This window comes from Ictidomys tridecemlineatus, chromosome 5 (genome assembly GCF_052094955.1).
Source record: "Ictidomys tridecemlineatus isolate mIctTri1 chromosome 5, mIctTri1.hap1, whole genome shotgun sequence".
Taxonomy (NCBI): Eukaryota; Metazoa; Chordata; class Mammalia; order Rodentia; family Sciuridae; genus Ictidomys; species Ictidomys tridecemlineatus.
Window position 1 is genome coordinate 181258217 of NC_135481.1, and position 25345 is coordinate 181283561.

Sequence of the window (25345 nt, forward strand, 5' to 3'; positions counted from 1 at the left end):
GCATGTCAGATACATAAAGTCATTATTTGGATAATCAGTACAATCAAATAAATATTATATTTATAAGAAAGTTATTTAAATTGTTACCTTATTCATTGTGTATGTAGATCTAGGTATACTCTATGTTGAAATTTTATTTATTTTTCATGCTTTCTAAAATAACTTAAAAGATATTTTTACTTTACTGCATGTGTTCTAATATAAATGTTTGAAGTGATTATTGTTTGTTTCAGCATTTTGAACTGGTGTTAGTGATCTCTGCTTGTAATGTCATAAAATATTTTTACTAAGAAAAATCCGGATTTGTGTTAGTGTCGCATGAATGTCTCTCTTTAATGATCATTCCTTTTTCTGTTGTCACTGCCCTCTTTCTGATAGGATCGACAGGTATAATGTCCCTAAAGCTTCCTTTGTAAATTCAATTTAATTTGTCCTAATTTTAATTTCTCCTAAGGTACTATTAGCTAAGTAGTAATTACTTTTAAATATAAAATTGGAAGCCAAATGTAGTGGCTTGATTATTTTTTTAGAAGTATTAAAGTAGTCTTAGAGAGTTAAATGTTAAAGTGGGTTTGAAAAGGCATTGCATGTGATTTTTGATTGTTTGAACCCTGCAAGAAATTTTAACAGATGCCTTACAGTATTTTCCAGCATCTGAGGGGGCTGTAAAAGTTGAATGTTTCCTCTGTAAAATTCCAAGAAAATACTTGATGGCCTTTTCATTATTATTTTTGAAAATGTAATACTCTATGTGTTGTTAATTTAGAAATTTTAAGACTTAACATTTTATAAGATGATACTGACACTGTCAGGTCCCATGATTGTCTGTGTGAAAGTTTGTGGGCTGGGACTAGAAACTGCCCTGACCCAGCTTGTGTGCCTTGTGCACTGTGTGTCAGGCGTGGAGCTCAGGCCAGCGGGGCGGGGAACATAGCGCTGTGTGGGTGCCCGTCGTGCTCACTGTGACTGCTGTGGTCTGTGCCTGGTAGAATGCTGTGCTTCTCGTTACTAATGCTTAGTTGTTTTCCCTCCCTGTGGGATGTGGCATTGGGGTTATATCCTAGCTCTTAATACAGATTCAGCTGCTGGGCTCCTGATTCGCAGCATTCATCTCGTCACCCAAAGACTCAATTCCCAGTGGCGGCAAGACATGAGCATATCACTGGCAGCTCTAGAACTCCTCTCTGGCCTGGCAAAGGTGAGGAGGATAGTCCTTTTATTTTAGCCCAGCAATCTTGGGCCCTGGCTCTTTTTTTCTATATCTTTGACCCCTCTGATGTGGGTATTGCAGTGTTGGACATACTCAAACATAATTTATATCCAAAGTTTGCAACATTGAACCTCCAAGTGAAATTTTCAAAATGAACTGTATTTTAAAACAATATTCAAAGAATGTATTTCTGTTAAATTACAGAAAACATTTAAATATTTGCAATTTATTTATTTGTTCATAATAATAGGATGGCTTGGTTTTATAAAGAGTGATTATCCAAAAGTATGCCAGTTGGGATTATCTGTGACTACTGTCTTCCATTTATTAGAGATAAGTGAAAATCAATTACATGTTCAAATTTCTTTCACAGTTATTTGGTTTGGTGGAATCTTAGTGCTGGGTGACCAATCCCACTTCTCTAAGTTTTTTTTTTTTTTTTTTTGAGGTGATATTCACTAACATAAAATTAACCATTTTGAAGGGAACAATTCAGCAGCTGATAGTACATTTAGAGTGTCGTGCAAACAATACCTGTGGTTCCAAATTGTTTTCATTGCTCCAAAAGAAAACTTTTATCTTGCAAGTGGTTGCTTTCTTGTCCTTCTGACTATCCTGACAACCACCAATCTGCATTTTTATCTCTATGTATCTACCTTTTCTAAACATTTCACATAAGTGAAAGTTTATAATATATGACCTTTCATGTTGGCCTTTTCACTTAACATAATTTTTTAAGTCTCATTCCTCTTGTAGTGTCTACCAGAAATTCATTTCTTCTATGGTCAAATAATACTGTGCTGAGTGTATATACCACAGTTTGTTTATCCATTCATCAGTTGATGGATATTTGGGCTATTTGTGTCTTTAAACTAACGTCAGTGGTACTGCTGTGAACATGTGTCTACATGTATTTGCTTGAATAACAATTTTAATTTCTTTGGAGTATACACTGAAGAGTAAAACTGCTGGGCATATGGTAATTCTGTGTTTAACTTTTTGGCCAACTGCCATATTGTTTTCCACACCTCCTAAATTACATCCCCACTGGCAGGTACAGGGGTTCCAATTTATTCATATCCTTACGAGTATCTAAATGAAATGGGCAAGATTATCTTGCATCTAAGACCTGGTGTTGTGAGAATTAAATGAGAGGAACTATATAAAGTACTTTGTGAGCAAAAGCCAATATGCAGCTTTTGTCATTAAAGTCTTCGTTTTACAGATGTGGAACAGGTGATCAGGGGGTGTGATTTATAAACCATGAGAGAAAATAGGCAATTTACAAGAAAACCTAATGTGTTCTCACCACCATTTAGTGTTTACATAACAGTTTTATGAGGAGCAGTTACTGATACAAAAAGTAAGAACAACCATTCATGAGACATGCAGAACTGAACTATCTGAGAGCAGATACTGTTTCTTGTGACCTTTGGTGTACTTTCAGTAGTAAGAAATAATTAGCCTTAGATGGAGCACTGCTCCAAATCTATCTACCAAATTATAAAGGGCTAACAGTACCAATTTCATGATTTAAAGTACAGTAAAGCTAGTAATCCAAACAGTTTGGTGTTGGAATAGGTTGAGCCAATCAATAGAGAATTCAGAAGTACACTCACACTAAGTGGTCATCTAATTTTCATAACCAAGATGTAAAGGTAATTCAAAGGAAAAGAATAGTAGTAGTCTTTTAAACCATTGGTACTGGAATAATTATTCATCTTAAAAAAACACCCTTGTTTGTGTGTGTATATGTGTGTATGTGTGAGATGCTGGGGATTGAACACGGGACAGCTCTACCATTGAGCTTCATTCCCAACCCTTTTTTATTTTTGAGACAGGGTCTCTCTAAGTTCTTCAGGCTGGTCTTGAATTTGCAATCCTCCTGCCTTAGTAACCTAAGTCATTGGCTCATCTGCAAAAAAACAAACAAACAAACAAAAAAAAAACCTTTGTTTTATAACTTATACTTTGTGCAAAGGTTAACTCAAAATGAATTTTAAACCTACATGTAAAGCCTAAAGTCTGAAATTTCTAGACAAAAACATAGAAGTTCCTTGTTCCTTGTAACCTTGGGTTATACAAACATTTCTTATATATTACACTATTGAAGGAAAAAAAGCTGATAAATTAGGCTTCATCAAAATTTAAAAACTACTGTTCTAAAATACTTCAGATAACAGGTCATAGAGTGGAAGAAAATCTTTATAAAGCTCATGTTTAATGATGGATTTATATCCAGATTACATAAAGAACTCTCAAAACTCAATAATAGCCTTTCCTTTTGACGGTTTGTGACAACAGTGTGATGGTGCAAATTTTCAAAAAGAGGAAATTGTCATATGACGGTGTATCTTCACAGCTGAGTTGAATGAGTTTCTCACTAGAAGTTTACTGAAGAATGGCTATTCTGCAGTGAGGTCCAAGTGATCAACCAGTACAGCAATTATTATCTTAGCCTCTAGGATGCAAACTGTTCTTGTGAGAAGGAAACCGTTCTTGAAAATTAACAAATGTAATTCAGAAGAGATTTGGCTTCCCTGAGGGCAAGTAAACCTTTTTGCTGTAAGGGTAGCCTGCTAGAGTCTATATTACAAAGTTGTAGAAGGGTTTACCATGCAGACCTACTGCAAGTCCTTGTGAAGAATGAGTCAAGGGCAACAAGGTCATAGTTCAGGGCAGCTTGCTCCTTTTTTTTTTTTTTTTTATTGTTTGTTTGGTACCAGAGATTGAACCCAAGGTCATTTAGCCACTGAGCTACATCCTCAGCCCTTTTTATTTTGAGACGGGGTCTTGCTAAATTACTTAGGACCTAATTAAGTTACAAAGGCTGGCTCTAAACTCACAATTCTCCTGCTTTAGCCTCCTGAGTTTCTGGGATTAGAGGTATGCTCCACTGTGCCCAACTCATGTCAGGGCAACTTTTAAGGAAGAACTGAATCCATGAACTTTGTGGATAGTCCACGTAGGGGCCCTTATTAACTGCTATGTTAGTCAGCTTTTTGTAGCTGTGACCAAGATCTGACAAGAACAACTTAGAGGAAGAAAAGTTTATTTTGGCTCATAGTTTTAGAGGTTCAGTCCGTGGACAGTCAACTCCATAGTCTGGAACTGAAGTACAGCAGAACCTCATGGCAGAAGGATATAGTGGAAGAAAACTGCTCATATCTGACAACACACACACACACACACACACACACACACAGAGAATGCAAGGAGTCAGGGATAGTATAATTCCCAAGAACCCACTCCCAGTGACCTACCTCCTCTATCTGCCTACAGTTACCACCTATTAATTCATTCAAATTTTTAATCCAGGAAATGGATTGGGTAGACTATGTTAAATTCTTATAACCCAATTATCTCACCACTGAGCATCTGTGTATTGTGTTACACATAAGCTTTTGGAGGACTCCTAATATCCAAACCATACCAGCAGCTATGTTGGTACTTACGCTTACTGGGCGCTGTTCAGATAGGGTGTGCTCAGCGTTAAAGTGAAGGTCATGCTGTGCTGGGACCAAGCAGTAATTGGCAGTAAGAAGCCCCTGTCTGATTGACCACTGAAAATCGTGGACCTGAAAGATGAGATGCACTCAACCACCTCATCTTTGGATGGGAGGTTAGGAAGCTAGAGCCATCTGCTATGCCCCAGCCACCGCAGAAGAGGGTCTCCTTGGCAGCTGGATCTGGAGTTTCGATATTTCTTCAGAAAGACCTTAATAAAACCTTTTAAAAAGACAAGACAACACCAAGAGAACTCCGTCAGTAATAAAACAAGCAACTCAGTTAAATTAGAATAGACATTATACTAAAGAAGATATGCAAATAAGCCTATGAGAAGATGTTTAGTATTATTAGGGAAATACAAATAAAACCACAGTAAGTTACCATTACAGACTTATTTGTATGGCAAACAATATAGACCATACCAAATATTGGTGAGGAATATGAAAGAACTATTGATGGGAATGTTAACTGGATAATAATTTTGGAAAACAGCTTGGCAGTTTCTTAAAAAGATTAACATATCTATCTATGATTGAGTCATTCCCTCCCACTATAGGAGCATATATCCATTCAAAGATTTGCACAGGAGTTCATAGCAGTTTTATTTGTAATGTCCAGAACTTGGAAACAAATGTCTGTTAACAGGTAGCTAGGATATTCATGAAGTGGAATACTATTCAACAATAAAAAGGAATAAAAATAGATACATACAAAAATGTAGATAAATTTGAAAATAACTGCTTAATAGAAGGGAAAAGCTGCAAAGCACACAATGAATGATTTTATTTCTATAAACTCCAGAAAGTATAAGCTAATCTATAGTGACAGCAGATCAGTGGTGGGTTAGGGAAGGGGGCAAAGAGGAATGGGAGGAAGATTACAAAGGTGCATGAGGAGATTTTGGGGTGATATATGTTTGACTATCTTGATTATGGGTATAGTTCACAGATTTGTCCTTAGTTCAGAATTGATCAGATTGTACACTTTAAATAGGTGCAGTATAAACATACCTCTGAACAACTATACCAAACTGGTGCAGAGCACAGAGCATTTCTGTGAGGTTACATTATGGGGCTTGAAGATGTGCATGTTCCCTTGCCACCTATTCTTTCAGTCACTGGCAATGAGGAGTAGATGGACACAAATGAATTGAATTTAGGCATGAAAACCCACGCTAAAGTGAAATACCATTTAGGCTTTGAAAACTGCCTCTATTTTTATAGAGTGTGATTAGTACATCTGAAATATTTCATGTTGTTTCTCTGTCTAAATAATATTTATAAAACAAGGCCTTCTGTGGCATATCACATTCTCAGATAGGCTCAGCCTTAACAAGGATGCTTTGAAATTGGTACAGTGGTTTCTTGCTAATGGCTTTTGTTCCCCAAATGAACATGCTCAGGTGAAGGTGATGGTTGACTCAGGAGACCGGAAGCGAGCCATCAGTTCTGTGTGCAGCTACATTGTGTACCAGTGCAGTCGGCCAGCTCCTTTTCACTCCCGGGATCTGCACTCCATGATAGTGGCAGCTTTTCAGTGTCTGTGTGTCTGGCTGACAGAGCACCCTGATATGCTTGATGAAAAGGTGAGTTTATTCAATTTTAAAACATTAAGTAGAAACAGAAATGTATGTCGGCCAATGCCTTGTATAAGAGAATATATAAATTTAAATACAATGTCACACTTTTAATATACTTGTTAGATTTTAATAGAACTCTTCTTATTTTGAGCACAACATATAGACTGTTGTCATACTTCTAGTTGGTTGCAAAGTAACCCACAGAGAAGTTCTTTTAAAAAGGAGACTTGCCTGATTTATCTGACCTATCAATATTGTTCTTACTGAAAGGTTAGTATCCTGGAAATAGCTAGTAAACACTTTGAGCACCTATTACCAAAACAGGAAGGGCAATTGATTTCCTAGCCTGGAATGCTAGAGCACAGCACAACTTATCTGTAAAGATTGCTTTTATCTAAAAATTTTACTTCACAGACATTTTTTTCACTTTTCAGAAGACACATATATCTAGTGTGGTTTCCATGCCATTAGTCCTTATAGGAAAGCAGGCATTATAAGAATTCAGTGAAAGTAAAAGAAGAGCTATCACAGTTAGTTTTTATAGAGATCTTTATATAATTTAAAAATATTATTGTTGATAAAATCTAAGTCACTTTTCTGCACACCTATAATCCTTTTGACTCGAGAGGCCAAGGCAGGAAGATCGCAAGTTTGAGAACAGCCTTAGCAATTTAACGAGACCCTGTCCCAAAATTAAAAATAAAAAGGACTGGAGATATAACTCAGTGGTAAAATGCCCCTGGATTAAATTCCTAGTACCCTCCCCCCACAATAAAATCTTAGTCATAATTCATTGGATTAGTCAAAGGGGAATGAAGGGGAAAGGTAGGGATGGGAATAGGAAAAACAGTAGAATGAATCGGACATAACTTTCCCATGTTCATATGTGAACAACTTGGTGTGCTAGTGCACACCTATAATCCAAGTGACTCAGGAGGCTGAAGTACGAGGATCACAAGTTCAAGACCAGCCCTGTGGATGTAGCTCGATGATAGAATGCCCTGAGGTTCAGTTCCCATTACTGCCCTCACTGCCCCCCAAAAAAGTTGATCACTCATTAACTTCCCTTTGATATATTAGATAATCTAATATGTCTTAAGCTATCCAAAGTTTTGAGTTACTGTTCTCTTTCATGGATTATGATCCATGATAATTTTTAAGAAATTATGACTGATACAATTGAATTGAATTTAATTTTAATTAGTATCTACTCTCTAAACCTGCAAATTTAGTTTTTCGAAGAGAAATTTGGAGGAGAGGTATAAGATTTATTATGTTACTATGATATTAATTTTTACCTATTAAAGAAAATTAGAACCTGAAGCTCCACCACCAAAATACAACCACTGTTAGCATTTTTATATACTCCTTGTTTTCTCATAAGAAAGGTGTATTATAAAAATTGTTCTGCCTTTCTGCTCTTAGGACTGTCTTAAGGAAGTACTGGAGATTGTGGAACTGGGTATCTCAGGAAGTAAGTCCAAGAACAGTGAGCAAGAGGTCAAGTACAAAGGAGATAAGGAGCCAAACCCTGCATCTATGAGGGTAAAGGATGCTGCTGAAGCCACCCTGACATGGTATGAAAGTGACTGCCAAGGACTGATCCTGGGAATTAGATAGGGTTAGCAGTGATCCCTGCCTGTTTCATCTCTTCCAGTTGTTCAGCTCCTGTAGGAACTTTCTCCAAAAATAAAATGGAAAGGGAGATATATATGTATATTTTAAACCTGTGTTTTAGAGCAAAAGAAACCAGGAACTTGGGGTGAAGAGTTTGGGTCCTTGTTTTTCTATACTGGTTGATGTTAATTCGTGTCAGGTCATGTTGGAGCTAGAATGGACCTTGGAGAGACTTATTCTTCCCCCTCAGTTTGATAGCTGAGTCCAGAGAGGAGAGGTGTCTGTCTATGGTCACAGCATCAGATCTCCTGCTCCCCAGTTCCATGGTCATGATCTCTGCTCTATCATTTATATTATGTCATAAGTTCATTCAGCCAGGATTTATTAACTTCCTATGAAGAACTGACAGTGGATTGCAAAGATAAATCAGATTCAGTTACTACTGGACAGTAGGGAGGATAAATTATGAACACAAATTGCTGTAATATTAGGTGGGTACTTAGTGTTCCAAGAGAAGAGGTACAAAGAAAGCGCTGGAGTGTTGGAAAGAAGAAATGAGTACTTCCTGATATTGGGAAATCAAAGCAACATCCCTAGGGAAAATGACATGGAAACTGACTCTGAGCTGTCAGCCAGATTATGGGGCAGTTAAGAAGGTGCCAAGATGGCTGTGTCAGTGTTTTGGTAGTAAAGGAATAAAGAAAAAGGCTGGTGGTGTAGATCATTAAGTGGGGAAGATTACATGGAGTCACAGGAGTGATGAATAGAAGGGGCTTAGAAAAGGACAGGTATGAAGTGAAGATCTAGAAAAATGTAAAAGTAGGAAGAAGGAATGTCAAGCCAGTGTGGGGTGGCTTGTTTTGGTCTTAGTAAAGTGGCAAGTAAGACTGTTTGAAGATTTGTATGTAAATCAACCCCTCCCCAAATCCCAGCAGGCTAGGCGGACACCATAGTACATGCCTGTAATCCCATTGAGCTGAGGCAGAAGGATTGCAAATTTGAGGTCAGCCTCGACATTTAGCGAGACACCCATCAATTTAGCAAGATGCTGTCTTTAACTAGAACTGGGGATATAGCTCAGTGGTGAAGCATCTCTGAGTTAAGTTCTCAGTACTTAAAATAAAAAATATAAATGAATAAATAAATAAATAAAACAAGATCCCAGTAGCCTTTGGGTGTTTGTGGTCTTACTTGGGGTATGTATAGTGAAGTTGGATTTGTTTTTGTTCCTCCTGAGCTTAGGTCATTCAGTAAATTTTAAACAGGATGCTTGCTTTAGCTAAATCTTGCTCTTTTTGTATAATGCTGGACTTCCAGTGACTTCCTCTGTGGAGGTTTTGCTAATAGTTAGAAGATCATAAAAATGTGAGTGCAGCTAAAGCTTATGTAGATAATAATAGGAGTTCAGAGAAGAGCCTTGGGTAACCTTAAAGTGTCACAGAATTAGGCATGTGCCTTGCAGAGGAAAAGGATATGGAAAGAAATGGGAAGGGCATTTCTCATTGGAAGTTCTTCATGATACTAATAAGTTTGCTGCATCCTAACCTGGGTGGGATTTTCCTTTGAGAGCATGATATCCAGTGAGAACTTGATACGTGCTCAGGGTAAGTGGAGCACTGGGTGCTTCTCCCCAATCTAGACAGCAGTTATTTAGATAGCTCATCTCTTTTTCTTCTTCTCTCCTGTTGGAAGCTCTACCAGTGGTTTCTCTGGTTGCCAGTCTTGAAGAAGATACAGAATTATTCTGTTATCATGGAAAATGCCCACAGCCAAATCTCTCTATTCTGTCATGGTTGCTGCTTTGTCAGTATCATCACTGTTTCTGGTTATATAAACACAGAACTTTGACTTTTTCTCTGATTTATCTCTCATTCCTCACATGAGGCCAGCAGTTGAATCCAACACACTTGACTTTTGTAAAATATTCTCTCTGCCCCCTCTAGTCTCAGATAGCATCTTACTCCAGGCCCTCTTTTCTTCTTGCCTGGTTTTCTTGTTTTCAGTATCATAATCCTTTCTGTTTATCTTGCTAAACTCCTCATCTGTAATCATAGTTTTTATTCTGTAGCTTGAGTGATTGAAAATCTTAAGTAGGTATCTTTTCTGCCGTGTTGTCTGAATTTCAAGAGGACTAATCTTTCTCATTACTGCTTCCCAGCACACCCCTGCCATGGTTGTGTTACTTGTGAACTGGGCATGCTCTTACATGCTTATGCTCCTCTCCTGAACTTCAGGCTCTCTTTCTCTTCCCTTGGCCACATCCTCCACTATTCAATGCTTACATCAAATCTAGCTACCTCCCTTCGACCTTTGGGTTATTCTTCTGAAGGAAGACTGCTTTCTGCACCTCTGTGCTCTCTCTGTCTGACCCTATCACATAGCATGGAATTCTATATTGTCATCATTATACCTGTTATATTTGATACATACTACTGTTGTTGCCCCAGTCTGGGTAGAGGCCAGATTTCTGACTTGAGTAATTTAATGAGTTTCTCCTGTGTGTTCTAATCAAAATCATTGATAAAAATATTGAAGAGACAGACTCACAAAGCATATCAGCAGATAATTTCCTTAAGGTTCACATGGATTTTTAAATCATAGCTACAAGTTTATCATGACACACTGTCAAATACTGTGATTGCAGGGATAATTGCTCACTTTTCCAGTCAAGTTACTGTCAAAAGAGAAAATGTGGGTAGGCTGGTATGGTTGGATCTCAGTGATCTATTCCTTTTTTAGGACCTATTTGATAATATCTTAGGTTCTTACATTGAACACAAGCTCAGTTGGCCTGTATGCTTTGTGTAATCCATCTTTGTCCAGTTTTAGAACCAAAGCCATGTTTTCTCATTAATGATTTCCTGATACTTCACCTATTTTCCCAAAATTATTAGAGGCCTGAACTGATCAATTCTCTTGGTCCTTGGAATTCTTAAGATAGTTCTTCTTGGGGGTACGGGTTGTGGCTCAGTGGTAGAATGTTTGCCTTTCACGTGTAAGGCACTAGGTTCAATCCCCAGCACCACACATAAATAAATAAAGGCATTGTGTCCATCTACAACTAAAACAATAAAAAAAAAAGATAGTTTTTCTAGGAGGTGAGAGAATGGAAGGAAAACATCTGTTGAACCACATTGTCTTCCATTGTCAGGGATCTTTGGGTTCTAGCCTTAGAATGAGAGGAGAGGCCACTCAGCTCATGTTGGAGTGATAAAAGGTCAGATGACATTAGAACCGCAGGATAGAGCCTTTATATTTTAATTACAAAATACTTTTCCCTGAGCTTCAATTTCTTATTATAAATGGGAAAAACAATGATACCCATCTCTGGGTTGTTAAGATACTACATGAAACAATATATATATAGTGCTTAGAACATTACTTTCCACAGAGTAAGAGCTATGTTCAGTTATTGTTATTTTTTCATTGAGTACTTGTAGAAATCTCTATAAATGTTTCTGAATATTAAGACTTGATCAGTTGAATTCCAGCTTATAGAAAATTTTTCCATATAGTTTTTGATTATTTAGTAATTACATTAGTTCTGTGAGATGTAACTATTAGTGCCTCAAGTTTCCTATCTGTAACATGAGTATGTATCTACTCCCACCCACACAGGCCAGAAACCCAAAGCAGCAGCTCTTGGTTTCTGGCCTCTTAACAGTTATCTATCTCTTCTGAGCCTGAATTTTGTTATCAGAAAAGTGAGGGGGTTTGGCTGATCTTTAGCCCTTTACTAGGCCTATAATATTTAGCTAGAATAGTCCTGAAGCCTGGAACATACAGATAGAATTAAAAAATCTTTGGGAGTTTCATGATTTGGAAGTGTGGTTAGTATGTTCCTGGGGTAACAAATTCTGAGAGAAATCAGTTTTCAAGAGATTTTATTGGAAAGTCCTCTTTGTATAAATCCCTATGGGGGAATAGAGAAAGCAGGACTAGGCAAAGGAGGAACTGAACTGGGATGCAATTGCAGCAAAATACTTTGGAACTCACTTGGCCCTTCAGCGTTCTCTCAAGCTGAGATGAGGGGGCATGGACTCTGTAACCCTGAGTCAACTATTCGTTGGACTGGAGTTCATGAAGGAGTGTTTCTTACTGGCCAAGGGCAAGTCCTAGAAAGCAACTCAGCTGAGAGCTGTGGCCACATCTCCCTGCAACTGGTGGAATGGGCCTTTCAATCTTAGAGGGCACAATCTGGACAGCACACCATGATATTCACCACAGGGAGCAAATTTGACCTGTAAAGAGGAAGGCCATGGCCACTTACAATTCAGAGGAGCAGAAGGACACATGGATGTGTGAAGTAAACTTTACAAGTTTGTTTTGGGAATTAACTGTTCTCTATTTCATTCTCCATAGTATTATGCAGTTGCTTGGTGCATTTCCTTCACCCAGTGGTCCTGCCTCTCCTTGTAGTCTGGTGAATGAGACCACTCTGATCAAATACTCCAGGCTGCCAACTATCAACAAGCATAGTTTCCGGTACTTTGTCTTGGATAACAGTGTTATCCTAGCAATGCTGGAGCAACCTCTTGGAAATGAGCAGAGTAAGTTGTAGCACTTTCAGACTTCTCTAGTGCTAAATCAATGTGTTTGTCATTTCTGTGAGCAAAGGAAAACACTGAATTCTAACTATTTATGCATTTGTCAGAAGGATTTAGAACTATGTGGCAATAACACCTGAGAAAGAAATTAAAAAAAAATAAATTAAAAAAAATAAGAGAAACTGAACAGGTTTGACTCTACATTTGAAATAAAAGAAGAAAATAAAGAGGATCTGAGAGTTGGGGTTTGTGGCTTAGTGGCAGAGTACTTGCCTAGCACTCGTGAGGCACTGGGCTCTAGCCTCAGCACCACATAAAAATTAATAAACAAAGACATTGTGTCCATCTACAACTAAAAAAAAAAAAGGATCTGGGTTATAAGGAAGCCCCGCCTGAATTCTTTTTTTCTTTAAATATATATATTTTTTAGTTGTAAATGGGCCTTTATTTTATTTATTTATACATGGTGCTGAGAATCCAACTCAGGACCTCACATATGCTAGGTGAGCAATCTATACCACTGAGCCACAACCCCAGCCCCCTCTCCTGAGTTTCCACACATATATTCTCTGTCCCTGAACTTTTGCCAGAGGAAACAGTGCCTGCCTGGGCTGGGCAGCTGTACATGGAGCCATGACTATAACACCAACACTGCAGACACCCAATCTACTTCATGAATTGTTGTTCCCAACATTAGAAAGTTAGAGTATTAGTTAGGATAGCATTTCCCAAAGATGTGTGTGTACCACAGGAGGTAAGTGAGATGATGTTGGTTAAAGCATTGGTGAACATTATTTTATGTCTTTTTAAAGATGTGTTTGTTTTTCTTTAATTTTTAATTTGTTTTAATTAGTTATACATGACAGTGGACTACATTTATGCACTTTGATATATATATAGATGGGATATAATTTATCATTTTTCTGCATGTGCATGTTGTGGAATCACATTGGTCATGCAGTCGCATCTATACATAAGGCAGTAATGTCTGTTTCGTTTTATTATCCTTTATCTCCACATCTCCTCCCCTTCTCTCCCTTCAGTTCTCTCTACCTAATCTAAGGTAACTCTCTTCTTCTCTGGTGCCCCTCCCTTATTGTGAATTAGCATCCACATATTAGAGAAAACATTTGGTCTTTGATTTTTTGGGGATTGGCTTATTTTGCTTAACATGATATTCTCCAACTTCATGCATTTACTGGCAAATGCCGTAATTTCCTTCTTTAAAGCTGAGTAATATTCCATTGAATATATATATATACCACATTTTTAAAGATATGTTTTAAAGATACATAATTAGCACACCAAGTTTCATAGTTTATCCATTTAAAGTAGAGATTTACAGTTTCCTTTTTCATTAAATTTAAGTTAAAAATTAGGAGTGGTTGGTACAAAGTAAGCTCATAGTACTCATTATACTTGGGTATGGCAGAAACCACAAAGGAAATACACAAAGGATTGAAGTTTAGGAAACACTGAGCTAGGACTTTGGTTATGAGAAGTTCTGCAGTTGTTTAAAAAAAAAAAAGTTGTTTTTTAAAAAAATGATTTGTTGTCTGAAATAAAAACTTTACACAAACATTTTATTCTAGATGATTTTTTCCCCTCTGTCACTGTGCTGGTCCGGGGGATGTCTGGAAGACTTGCTTGGGCACAACAGCTTTGCCTTTTACCCAGAGGAGCAAAAGCAAACCAGAAGGTATCCATCACAAGTTATAGGGAAGTGACTGCTGAGGAGTGTGGGGGTGGGGGTGGGGTGGGGTGGGGGGGTTAAAGGTTAAATAGCATTCCAACAAAAATCATTGATACAATCAATATTCTGATCCCTGTCCAGGTCCTCAGTCAGTGGGTTCACATTATAATTGCTTTAGGAACCTGGAATTCCAGGTCTACAGAATTAGTTTTTAAAGGCATCTTTAAGGCAGTTGTATTTTCCAAAAGCTTTCCAGGTGATTCAGACTTCCACTTAGGAATAAAGACTACTATTCTGAGCCATTGAAACCTACTAGGGAACAGCCAATTCCTATCAGTCCCAATTTACATTTATAATTCCCAGGGTTTTCTATTCAATTTAAAATAAAATAAAAGATACATATGATAAAAAAAAAAAATTGCCGGACTTTTGATATATATAGCAATAGGACTTAGTTTCAAATTGTTTTACCTGATTTATTACATGTAATTGGTAATAAATTGTATTTAATACAATCTTTTATGACATTTATAATTGGATAATAAGGAAAAAAATTAAATCAGCTGTACTCTCCAGAGGGAGATAGCTCCAGGTAATGTTTTAGTGAATTTCCTTTCAATCTCTTTCTATAAATAGTTACACTTAAATAGGACTAAAGTCATTTGGTATACTGCTTTTTTCATGTATTACTTGGAAACTTGTACTTATAATTACTGAGAATTATACCCATAAAATTGGAGCATGTGCCTAAAATCATATAACATCCTAGATGACCCTTAGATGAGCTGTTTGTTACCCTGTGATGAGCAGATCACATTCTGTCAGCAGCTCTGTAAGCCTTTAAGATTGAAGCAGAAGGGAATCAGGAAGGGAACTAAAATTTATTGTAGCTCAATATATACCATGTATACATTCATGCAAGGTTTTAGAGCCTTGAAGACCTAGATTTGGTACCCATACTTTCCTAATTAAGCCACTTAAGGTTCTAATTGAACTCACTTTCTAGAGATGCCCCCAGGGAACTGAACTTCTACTTTATTATATGGAGTGATTTGAGAGTTCTTGGAGAAGAAGGAAGTTTGAGTCTTAAAGTTCTGAAATGTCTCACTCTTTGGCTTATCACTGAATATGGGAGATTCAGGCTTGAGCTATAGAGGTCTATAGCCCATTCATCAGTCATAAAATATACAATATCTACAATGGACAATTTTAGAAAAATAAAATAAAATTGAGTTTGCAGGTATGCAGGCTGCCTGTCTTTACCCTCGGTTGTATCATTTGTGGATTCTCTGAGTTTTTATTACATATAATCCTAAGGAAACACAGGTATCAAAGCAAAACAGGGAAATGCATGTCATTACAGATGGGTATTAGATCATATGCAAGAAACATAACGTTCTTTGTATTATTTTAACAGCTATTTGTGCCTGAACCTCGCCCAGTTCCTAAAAATGATGTTGGATTTAAGTATACTGTGAAACATCGGCCATTTCCTGAAGAGGTGGACAAGATACCTTTTGTGAAAGCAGACCTGAGTATTCCAGATTTGCATGAAATTGTCACTGAAGAAGTAAGATAAATTACTTCTAGCAGTTGTTAAGGGTGTCAGTATAAACATTCATGGGGGAGTGCATCTTTTAAAATACAAAATTAAGGATTTAAGGATAGAACCCAGGGTCTTTCCTATGCTAGGTAAGTGGTTACCACTGAACTTTGTTCTCAACCCTGAACATTCTTAAATGACTTTTGTGTTTAAGACTGACTTTAGTGTTATGGGTGGTGATTCATAAGATGGCTTGGGTCTTTGATATCCAGGAGGCAAGACAAATGTAAATTGGGACTGATAGGAATTGGCTGTTCCCTAGTAGGTTTCAATGGTTCAGTGATAAGATCGGACACTTGTACTGGAGGATTTTTGGAGAAGGGGAACCAGTTCAGAGACCAACTGATAATCCAAGCAGGAAAAGGAAGGATTGTCACTGAAAGAAGTTTAATATATATAGTGTATTGTGAAGGTAGATTGAAGCAATCTTCGGTTAATGAGGAAAGGGAAGGAGCCAACTTGTTTTAGGTTTGAGCTTGAGTGATAAAGAGATATTGGTGTAATATACAGAAATACGGGTGTTAGGAAGAAGATAGGTTTGGGAGGATGGGAAAAGTTTTAGTTTAAGATTAATTTAGATAATTAGACTAAGTAACTGGTCTCTTAAATCAAGAGAGAAGAACCTTGGGTCTCAAGAAGTAAGTGACAGAGGTATTTTAGGTAAGAAAACAAATGGGCAGAAATGGAGGAAAGGCTACTCTGTCAATGCTGGAGAGATCAAGGAGAAGGAGGAATAATATAAAATCCTGAATTTTGGCATGAAAATGTAGGTGACCTTTGAGAAAAGCTTCAAAGATGTGTGAGGTGGGATGCAGAAATTGAGGGGTTGGGGATTGAATGGTTAATGAGGGTGAGGCAGTGAATATCAATTACATTATTAACACAAAAAGGGAGGGTATAGAATGGGTAAGATCATAAAGAAATTACTGAGCTAAGGAAAAGCCAAGATGGGAGGAGTATTTCGTGGTTATGGAGAAGGCATGAGGAGAAGGCATGGAGATTTAAGCTTAGTTGGGAAACAGAAGCCAGAAGTGGCATGGAAAAATATGAGGAGGGGTTAAATGTCCCTTGGTGATAGTGAGACACAACCTCAGGGAGTGCAGGAAGGAAATTTAGGATTAGAGTGGGAATTTCAGAGTTACAGCCTTTAAAGTAGATTACGTCTGCGGTTCAAGATATGCTGATAGGTGGTAAGTTGTAAAGTTTGAGGAGGTTGTTGAGTTAAGCCAGAAGGTTAGAAGGATTGTTACTCACCAGAGGTTGGAAATTTAAAATAGGATTGATCAGAAGGGAAGGAAGGGGTTAAGGAATCCATGTGGATAAGATTTTTAAAAATGAGACCAGCTGGGCATGGTGGTGCTTGCCTGTAATTTCAGTTCCTGAGGAGGCTGAGGCAGAAGGATGGCAAGTTTGAACCCAAATCCTATTTCAAAATAGAATTTAAAAAGGACTGGGATGTAACTCACTGCTTGCCTAGCATGTGTAAGGCCTTGGGTTCAGTTCCTAGTACTGGGGGGCACCTAGGAGACACTCAAAATAACAAGAACATAAGATGATGCCAGGCGTGGTGGCACATGCCTGTAATCCCAGTGACTCTGGAGGCTGAGGCAGGAGGATCACGAGTTCAAGCCAGCCTGAGCAAAAGTGAGGTGCTAAGCAACTCAGTGAGATCCTGCCTCTAAATGAAATACAAAATAGGGCTGGGGATGTGGCTCAGTGATTGAGTGCCCCTTAGTTCAATCCTTGGCACCCCCTTCCCCTCCCCACCCACAGAAAAAGATGAGGTGATGGTGCAGGATGAAGATAGATAGTGATCTGGAAGTGGAGGTAGAAGCAACAATTCTGTCCCTTTTCCTGCCTATTTGAAGAGGAGCAGAGATGGAATGATATCATTTACAGCCAGGAGATGAAGGAGCAATTATGAGGCATTGGGGAAGTGTTTTTGGTGTAGTTTTAACTTTGTAACATGTTTGCTTAATTATATGCTCCATTTTGAACTGAAATACAATATTGATCATTGAAAATTATCTTCATTTTCTTTGTTACCTTTAACTTTATTTAAAATTAAGAGTAACCCGATTATTTTTATAATAGTTCTTCCAAACTGAAATATTTGCTTTATTTCAGTTAGAAGAGAGACATGAAAAATTAAGGAGTGGCATGGCCCAGCAGATTGCTTATGAGATACACCTTGAGCAGCAGAGTGAGGGAGAACTGCAGAAGAGAAGCTTTCCTGACCCCATTACGGATTGCAAGCCCCCACCACCTGCCCAGGAATTTCAAACAGCCCGCCTTTTCCTCTCACATTTTGGATTTTTGTCTTTAGAGGCATTGAAGGTAATTTTCATGAAGTTTAATCAATAAGTATATTCATAAATTAATATTCCGCTTGTGATAACTATAATATTTTTATGAAGATAGAAGAAAAAAATGTAAAACTAATTACAGACTTACACTGCATGAAAGTAGATGAAAATCAGTAGAGAGTGAAATTCAGTAGGTTATATAGCATGAGCTCCAGGACAATTCACCCCCTCATCTCATTCAGAGTTCTGTCTAAGGGACTTTGATAAAATACCTAGCTCTGAGTTTCCTTGGTCAATACAGGACCCATGTTGCACATATAAGTGAAATCTACAGATAATTAGAAAAGGAATGTTAAAAATCTTCCCATAGTCAACTTTATTATGGTAAGTATGGGCTATAATTGTTTCAGTTCATTTATATCACTTTTAAAAAGAATAAGGCTAATTCTGTAATATGTAAGCCACGTTCTCCTTGTGTCGTATGGTTGGTTAAGATCAGACTTCTAGGTTTATGTCCTGGTATCACTGCTTGTCAGCTATGTGGTCTTGAATGACTGGCTTTCTCAGTTCCTTACTTGTAAGGTAGGAATGATAATAGTATCCATCTCTTCAAATGAAGATTAACACATGTAAAATTCTTCAGGTAGTACTTAACACAAAGTAAGCCAACTCTAAGATAAATATTGCCTTTATTCTTAATTCCATTATTTTTAAACAATTTATCTTTAAATAGTATTTAAATTATCTTTAAAATACTATCCTTGTTTTTTAAATACAGAAGTAAGCTTTAAAATGTGTAATAACTTGTTTAAAGGTAGATTGGGAGTTTATTCTAAGGCCTGTTTGTTTTGAAAAGTACAACTGAAGATTGTGAGGCAAGATATTGTTTATTGCCAAGGTTGTCCTCTGCTCTTACACCTCCATAGCAACTATCGGGCCACAGGCCATTTAACTTTTCTAGGAAAGCAGGACAACATTACTGTGTGATTTTGGATTTTAGCATGAAGAGAGAAATATTTTACCACTGTAGAAAACTGAGTTTGTGGTGGTGAATATGAACATAAAATCTCTTAAAATGCAGAATAAAAGAGCAGAAAGAGGAAAATAATAAGAAATACAGTGGTAAACAGGGAAGGCAATAAGCACAGATCCAGCATACAAATGACTAGTGATATTCCTAGTAGGAAAAACTGAACAGAGTAGAGCAGTAAATAAAAATATGGTAGAAGAAAATCATTACTTGTGATGAGGACTCCTAATAGCCCTTCCCCTGAGATTGTGATTTTTCCATTCATGCTTTCTATATTGAAATTTTTAAGCTTTCAAGAAAATTTTCAGCTAGGTGTGGTGGCACACATCTGTCATCCCAACTCCTTGGGAAGCTGAGGTAGGAGTATCACAAGTTCAAGATCAGCCTGGGCAACTTAACCCTATTTCAAAATAAAATAATAGGAGCTGAAAATGTAGCTCAGTGGTAGAGCACTTGCATAGCATGCTTGAGGCCTTAAGTTTAATCCCCAGCTCTGCAAAAAAAAAAATAATAATAATAACAGTTTTCTTCTGTATGTGAACATAGGGAAAAGTCAAGAAAGGCACCTGGTTTATTTTATGAATGTTAGCATATTTCTAATTATAAACATGACAGCACATACAGAAACAAACAAGTACAAATTAGTCTTACTTATGAATATGTGTACAAAAGTATATAAGTGAATACTGGCTAAATTTTGAATTAATAACATGTTAAGTGAATGATCTTGCCAGGCACAGTGGCACATGCCTATAATCCCAGTGACAAGGGAGGCTGAGGCGGGAGGATCTTGAGTTCAAAAGCCAGCCTCAGCAAGGGTAAGGCACCAAGCAACTCAGTGATACCTGTCTCTAAATAAAATACAAAATAGGGATGGGGATATGGCCCAATGGTTAAGTATCCCTGAGTTTTATCCCTGGTACCAAAAAAAAAAAAAAAAAAAAAAAAAAGTGAATGATCTTCCATGACCAAAATTTATCCTAGCAGCTCAAAGAGAAATAATTCTTGCAAAATATTAGTAAAATTTTTAAGAAAACTACTGATTCTGTAGGCAGATCAGTTAATAAAACAATGCATCAGTGTTTAATACACTAACATTCTGATTAAAAAATATATATATAGGACTATTAGTGTAGGTCCTTATTAAAGATCTCTCTGAAGGGAGCCCAGGAGCAAACTGGAGGCATCTTTTATAAAAATCAGAGGTAATGTCTTCTTTGATTACTATTTAACAACAAGGAATTTTTAAAAAAATTTTTTTTTAGTTTTTGATGGAACTTTATTTATTTATTTATATATGATACTGACAGTCGAACCCAGTGCCTCACACATGATAGGCAAGTGCTTTACCACTGAGTCACAAACCCAGCGAATGAGGAATTTTTAATGAATGAATCTTTTAAAACTTTTTGGTCTTAAGTAATTATAAATTAATAGGAAATTGTAAAATAAAAGTGCAGGGAGATCTTCCCCAAGGACAGTATCATATTTAACTATAGTACAGTGTGAAAATGAAGAAAGCTAATAAAATATTAAAAGAAACTAAATAAGAGGTAAAAATCATGGTCTGGAGCTGTATCTCAGTGGTAGAGCATATGCTTAGCACATGTGAGGCATTGAGTTCAATCCTCAGCACCATCTAGAAATAAATAGGGGTATTGTGTATATCAGCAAATTAAAAAAATTTAAAAAAAGATAAAAATCATTGGAAACAAAGAGACAGTTTGCACTTGATATGACTTCTAATTAGACAATCATAAGGGAATCACTATAATATTTAAAATAAATGAGAATTAAGATTCCCACATAAAAATAAATAAACTAGGAGGAAATATACAATGACTACCTATAATATCCAGTTAAAAATACACTGCAGGGCTGGGGATGTGGCTCAAGCAGTAATGCGCTTGCCTGGCATGCGCGGGGCACTGGGTTCGATCCTCAGCACCACATACAAATAAAATAAAGATGTTGTCCACTGAAAACCAAAAAATAAATATTAAAAAAAAAAATTCTCTCTCTCTCTCTCTTAAAAAAAAAAAATACAGTACAGCTGGGCACCGTGGCACACGCATATAATTTCAGCGGCTCTGAGGCAGAGGCAGGAGGATCACAAGTTCAAAGCGAGCCTCAGCAACCTGAGTTCAATCCCTGGTCTCCCCTGCCCCTTGCAAAAAAAATACAATGCAAAAATATCCATTTTCAGCTGTGACAGACAAAAGTTGCCTTAAAAAACTATGTACAAGATCTAAAAGAAACTTTTAAAAAATTAAGATATATAAAATATGTACATGTTATGTTCCTAAATTAGAAGATCATTCAAAAGAACAAACAGAACACATCTTACTTTTTTGGGGGCGGTTCTAGGGATTTAATTCGGGGGCACTTTACCACTGAGCCACATCCCCAGCCCTTTTTTGTATTTTATTTAGACATAGGTGTTACTGAGTTGCTTAACACCTTGCCATTACTGAGGCTGGCTTTCAACTCTCAATCATCCTGTCTCAGCCTCCCAAGCTGCTGGGACTACAGGCATGCGCCACTGTGCCCATCTCACATCTTACTTTTCAAAAAAGTATAGGAACACTTTGCTCACAAGATGTAACATGGTGCAATTCCACAATTCCTTATCTGTGATTTCAAAGTAAAAACTAGATTTTTTTTTTTTTTAGTATGTTTGTAACAAATTCATCTAGTGGCAAAATCTACCCTGAATTAACACAAAGATTTTGGAATCATTACTTATTTCACTTGGTATGAACACTGTCCTGTTTGAGTGCAGAATTATTAATATCCTTGATTATAAAGTGTTGTCCAAACCCTTGCTAGGAACGTTATATAACAGACTAAGCAGACCAGGCTTACAATCTTTACCAATGTGAAAAAGTAATCCTTGCCATCCCTGGATGATGCTCTTCTGAAAAATATTATGGTTCACAGGACCTTGTTTGGTAAGGTAAGATGAAGATCTCAAAGAAGATAAGGGATTAGGGTGAAAACAAAACACAAAATGCATTTTAACAAAAATTAACAGATTTTGCTTTTTAAAGTTTCAGGTTTATAGAATGTTTGAGCAAAAAGTTTAAAGAGTTTCCATATTTTTCCCCATACCCGACTCCAGTTTCCCCCTTTAACTAATCTTCCATCAATGTGGTACATTTGTTACATCGATGAACATTTATTGATATATTATTAATTAAAGTCTATAGTTTACATTAATTAGCTTTACTCTTTGTTGTATAGGTCTATGGATTACGACAAATGCATAAATGTATAATGAAAGTCCACCATTATAGTATTACATGAATAATTTCACTGCTCGAAAATTCCATTATGCTCCACCTATCACTTGCTCTCCAAGCCCCTGGCAAACACTGATCTTTGTACTGTTTCCCTATAGTTTTGGCTTTTCCAGAATGTCATGTAGTTGGAATCATATATACATACAGGCTTTTTTTACTTAGCAATATGCATTTAAAGTTCCTCCATGTCTCCTTGTGACTTGATAACTCATTTCTTTGTATTGCTAAGTAATATTCCACTGTATGGATGTACCATAGTTTGTTTATCCAGTCACCTATTGAAAGACATCTTGGTTACTTACAAGTTTTGACAATTATGAATAAAGCTGTTATAAATATTCTGTGTAGGGTTTTGTGTAGATTTGCATTTTTAAGTAATTTGAGTAATAACCAAAGCATTTAATTACTGCATTGTATGTAAAACTGTGTTAATCTTTTTAAGAAACTGCAAAATTGTCTTCCAAAGTAACTGTATCATTTTGCATTTCTACTATCAATGAGAGGAAACACCTTTTTAAGCAGTACTAGAAAGCATGATATTATAGAGAAAATAGAATCCAAAATTATATACACACTGTAATTTCAGTATATTTGTGGGGGATACTGGGGATTGAACTCAGGGGCACTCAAACCACTGAGTCATATCCTCAGCCCTCTTTTGTATTTTATTTAGAGACAGGCTATCACTGAGTTGCTTGGTGTCTTGCTAACTTGCTGAGGCTGCCTTTGAACTCATGATCCTCCTGCCTCAGCCTCCTGACCTACTGGGATTACAGGCATGTGCCACGGTGCACAGCTCAATTATCTTTTTTAAAAAACTTGTTCCAGTTAGTTACACATGACAGCAGGATGCATTTCAATTCATTGTACAAGAATGGGGTACAACTTTTCATTTCTCTGATTGTACGTGATGTAGAGACATGTCAGTCCTATAATCAATCATGCATGTATCTAGGATAATGATGTCTCTCTCATTCCAGCATTTTTCCTACCCTCATACCCCCCTCCCCTCACTTCTCTCTGCCCAATCCAAAGTTCCTCTATTCTTCCCCTGCGCCCCACCCCCCATGTGCGCCATTATGGATCAGCATTCATATATCAGGGAGAGCATTTGGCCGTTGGTTTTTTGGGGGATTGGCTTATTTCCCTTAGCATGGGATATTCTCCAACATCAATTTACCTGCAAATGCCATAATTTTATTCTCTTTTAATGCTGAGTAATATTCCATTTTGTATATATACCACAATTTCTTGATCTATTCAACTTTTGAAGGGCATCTAAGTTGTGAATTGAGCTGCTATAAATACTGAAGTGACTGCATCACTGTAGTATACTGATTTTTAAATCCTTTGGGTATAAACTGAGGAGTGGGATAGCTGGTAGTTCCATTCAAAGTTCTCTAAGGCCTCTCCATACTGTTTTCCATATTGGTTGCATCAATTTGCAGTCTCACCAGCAATGAATGGGCATACCTTTTCCCCCACATCCTTGCCAACACTTAATGTTGCTTGTATTTTTGATAACTGCCATTCTGACTGGAGTGAGATGAAATCTTAAAGCAGTTTTTTTTTTTTTTTTTTTTTTTTTTTTTTTGCGGGGCTGAGGATGGAACCCAGGGACTTTTGCATGCAAGGCAAGCACTCTACCAACTGAGCTATATCCCCAGCCCTTAAAGTAGTTTTGATTTACATTTCTTTAGTTACTAGAGATGTTGAACATTTTTTTCATATATTTATTGATTGATTGTATATCTTCTTCTGAGATGTGTCTGTGACAACAAAAAAAAGTGATTAAAGAACTGGAAGGAAGTATTTTTAAAATGTTAAATAATTTCTTTAGGATTACGGCTGTGTTTATTCCTGACACTTTAAATTTTTTAATTTAATGTTTATTCAACCAAAAGCAAATCTTACTTTATAATTAGAATAATGGTACAGATATAATACTTTCTCTTTTTTTTTTTCCTTTGATGGTAGGAACCTGCAAATAGTCGTCTACCTCCTCACCTTATTGCACTTGATTCCACGATACCTGGGTTTTTTGATGACATTGGGTATCTGGATCTCTTGCCATGTCGTCCCTTTGACACAGTTTTTATTTTCTATATGAAGCCAGGTCAGAAAACAAACCAAGAGGTAAGAATTCTGAATTATGTTTCTTTTTGGCAACATTTTGTGCTGTAAATAAGATTTACATAAAAGGTTTGTCCTTATCCTTGGTAAGAAGTGAAGACTCTATGAACTAGTTCAGAAAGAATTAAAGAAATAGAAAGAATTAAAACTATAGTATTTAGTGTTCTGAGTCTTTTGACTCTCAAGGAGTGTAGTTTAGAGTAGAATTGTAGCATGTCTTTCTTTCTCTTAACGAATTCATATTCATAGGCAAAATAAAATAAAATACATATTAGCTGCAAAGAGCTCAGGCTAGCTAGACCAAGTGAGCAACAGGCTCCCCCCTTGAAGTTCCTTCCAGGTAAGCTCACAAAAGGTATGCATAGTGCACAATGCAGGGAGTAATGCATGAGGTAAAGGATAAAAACAGTATGTAGCAGAGGAGACTAGAAGGAAGATATAAGATAGGTGGGAATGTAAAACTAAGAGCAAAATGGCAGAAGATTTGAATTCTGTATTGGAAATGAATATTTAAAACAGGGAACGGGCAGTTACCAACTAATTAGGAAAGAGTCAAAGGAAGGTTTGTAAAATATAATACTCAGATGTGTGAGGGCACTATGACTGTATGATATATGACTTAGAATTTTACTATAATCAACTTAGGATTATTAACTAATAAAATCAGCACTTTTTTAGAAATTTACCAAAAGTCATACCAAAGTCAAAAAATGTTTGCTTGAGAAAGCACTATTTTAAATTTTGCACTGGTGATCTACTGGAAAAGAAGTTTTTGAGAAAGTTCTTCCTCATTTCATGTTATTGTTTCAGTAACT

General features: G+C 36.9%; 1 protein-coding gene across 7 annotated transcripts in view; it reads left to right on the forward strand.

Moving 5' to 3' along the window:
* Positions 1-25345, forward strand: part of Ralgapb (Ral GTPase activating protein non-catalytic subunit beta) — a 100615-nt gene that overhangs the window by 55003 nt on the left and 20267 nt on the right. For 6 of the 7 annotated variants that reach the window (XM_013360564.4, XM_078051770.1, XM_078051771.1 and 3 more), the window contains 8 exons: positions 1065-1198; positions 6123-6305; positions 7725-7876; positions 12279-12466; positions 14056-14162; positions 15574-15726; positions 17887-18096; positions 24375-24533. In XM_013360564.4, coding sequence (XP_013216018.2) covers positions 1065-1198; positions 6123-6305; positions 7725-7876; positions 12279-12466; positions 14056-14162; positions 15574-15726; positions 17887-18096; positions 24375-24533 — 1286 coding nt within the window. The remainder of the gene's footprint in view (positions 1-1064; positions 1199-6122; positions 6306-7724; positions 7877-12278; positions 12467-14055; positions 14163-15573; positions 15727-17886; positions 18097-24374; positions 24534-25345) is intronic. The other variant, XM_013360565.4, reaches the window with a different exon arrangement.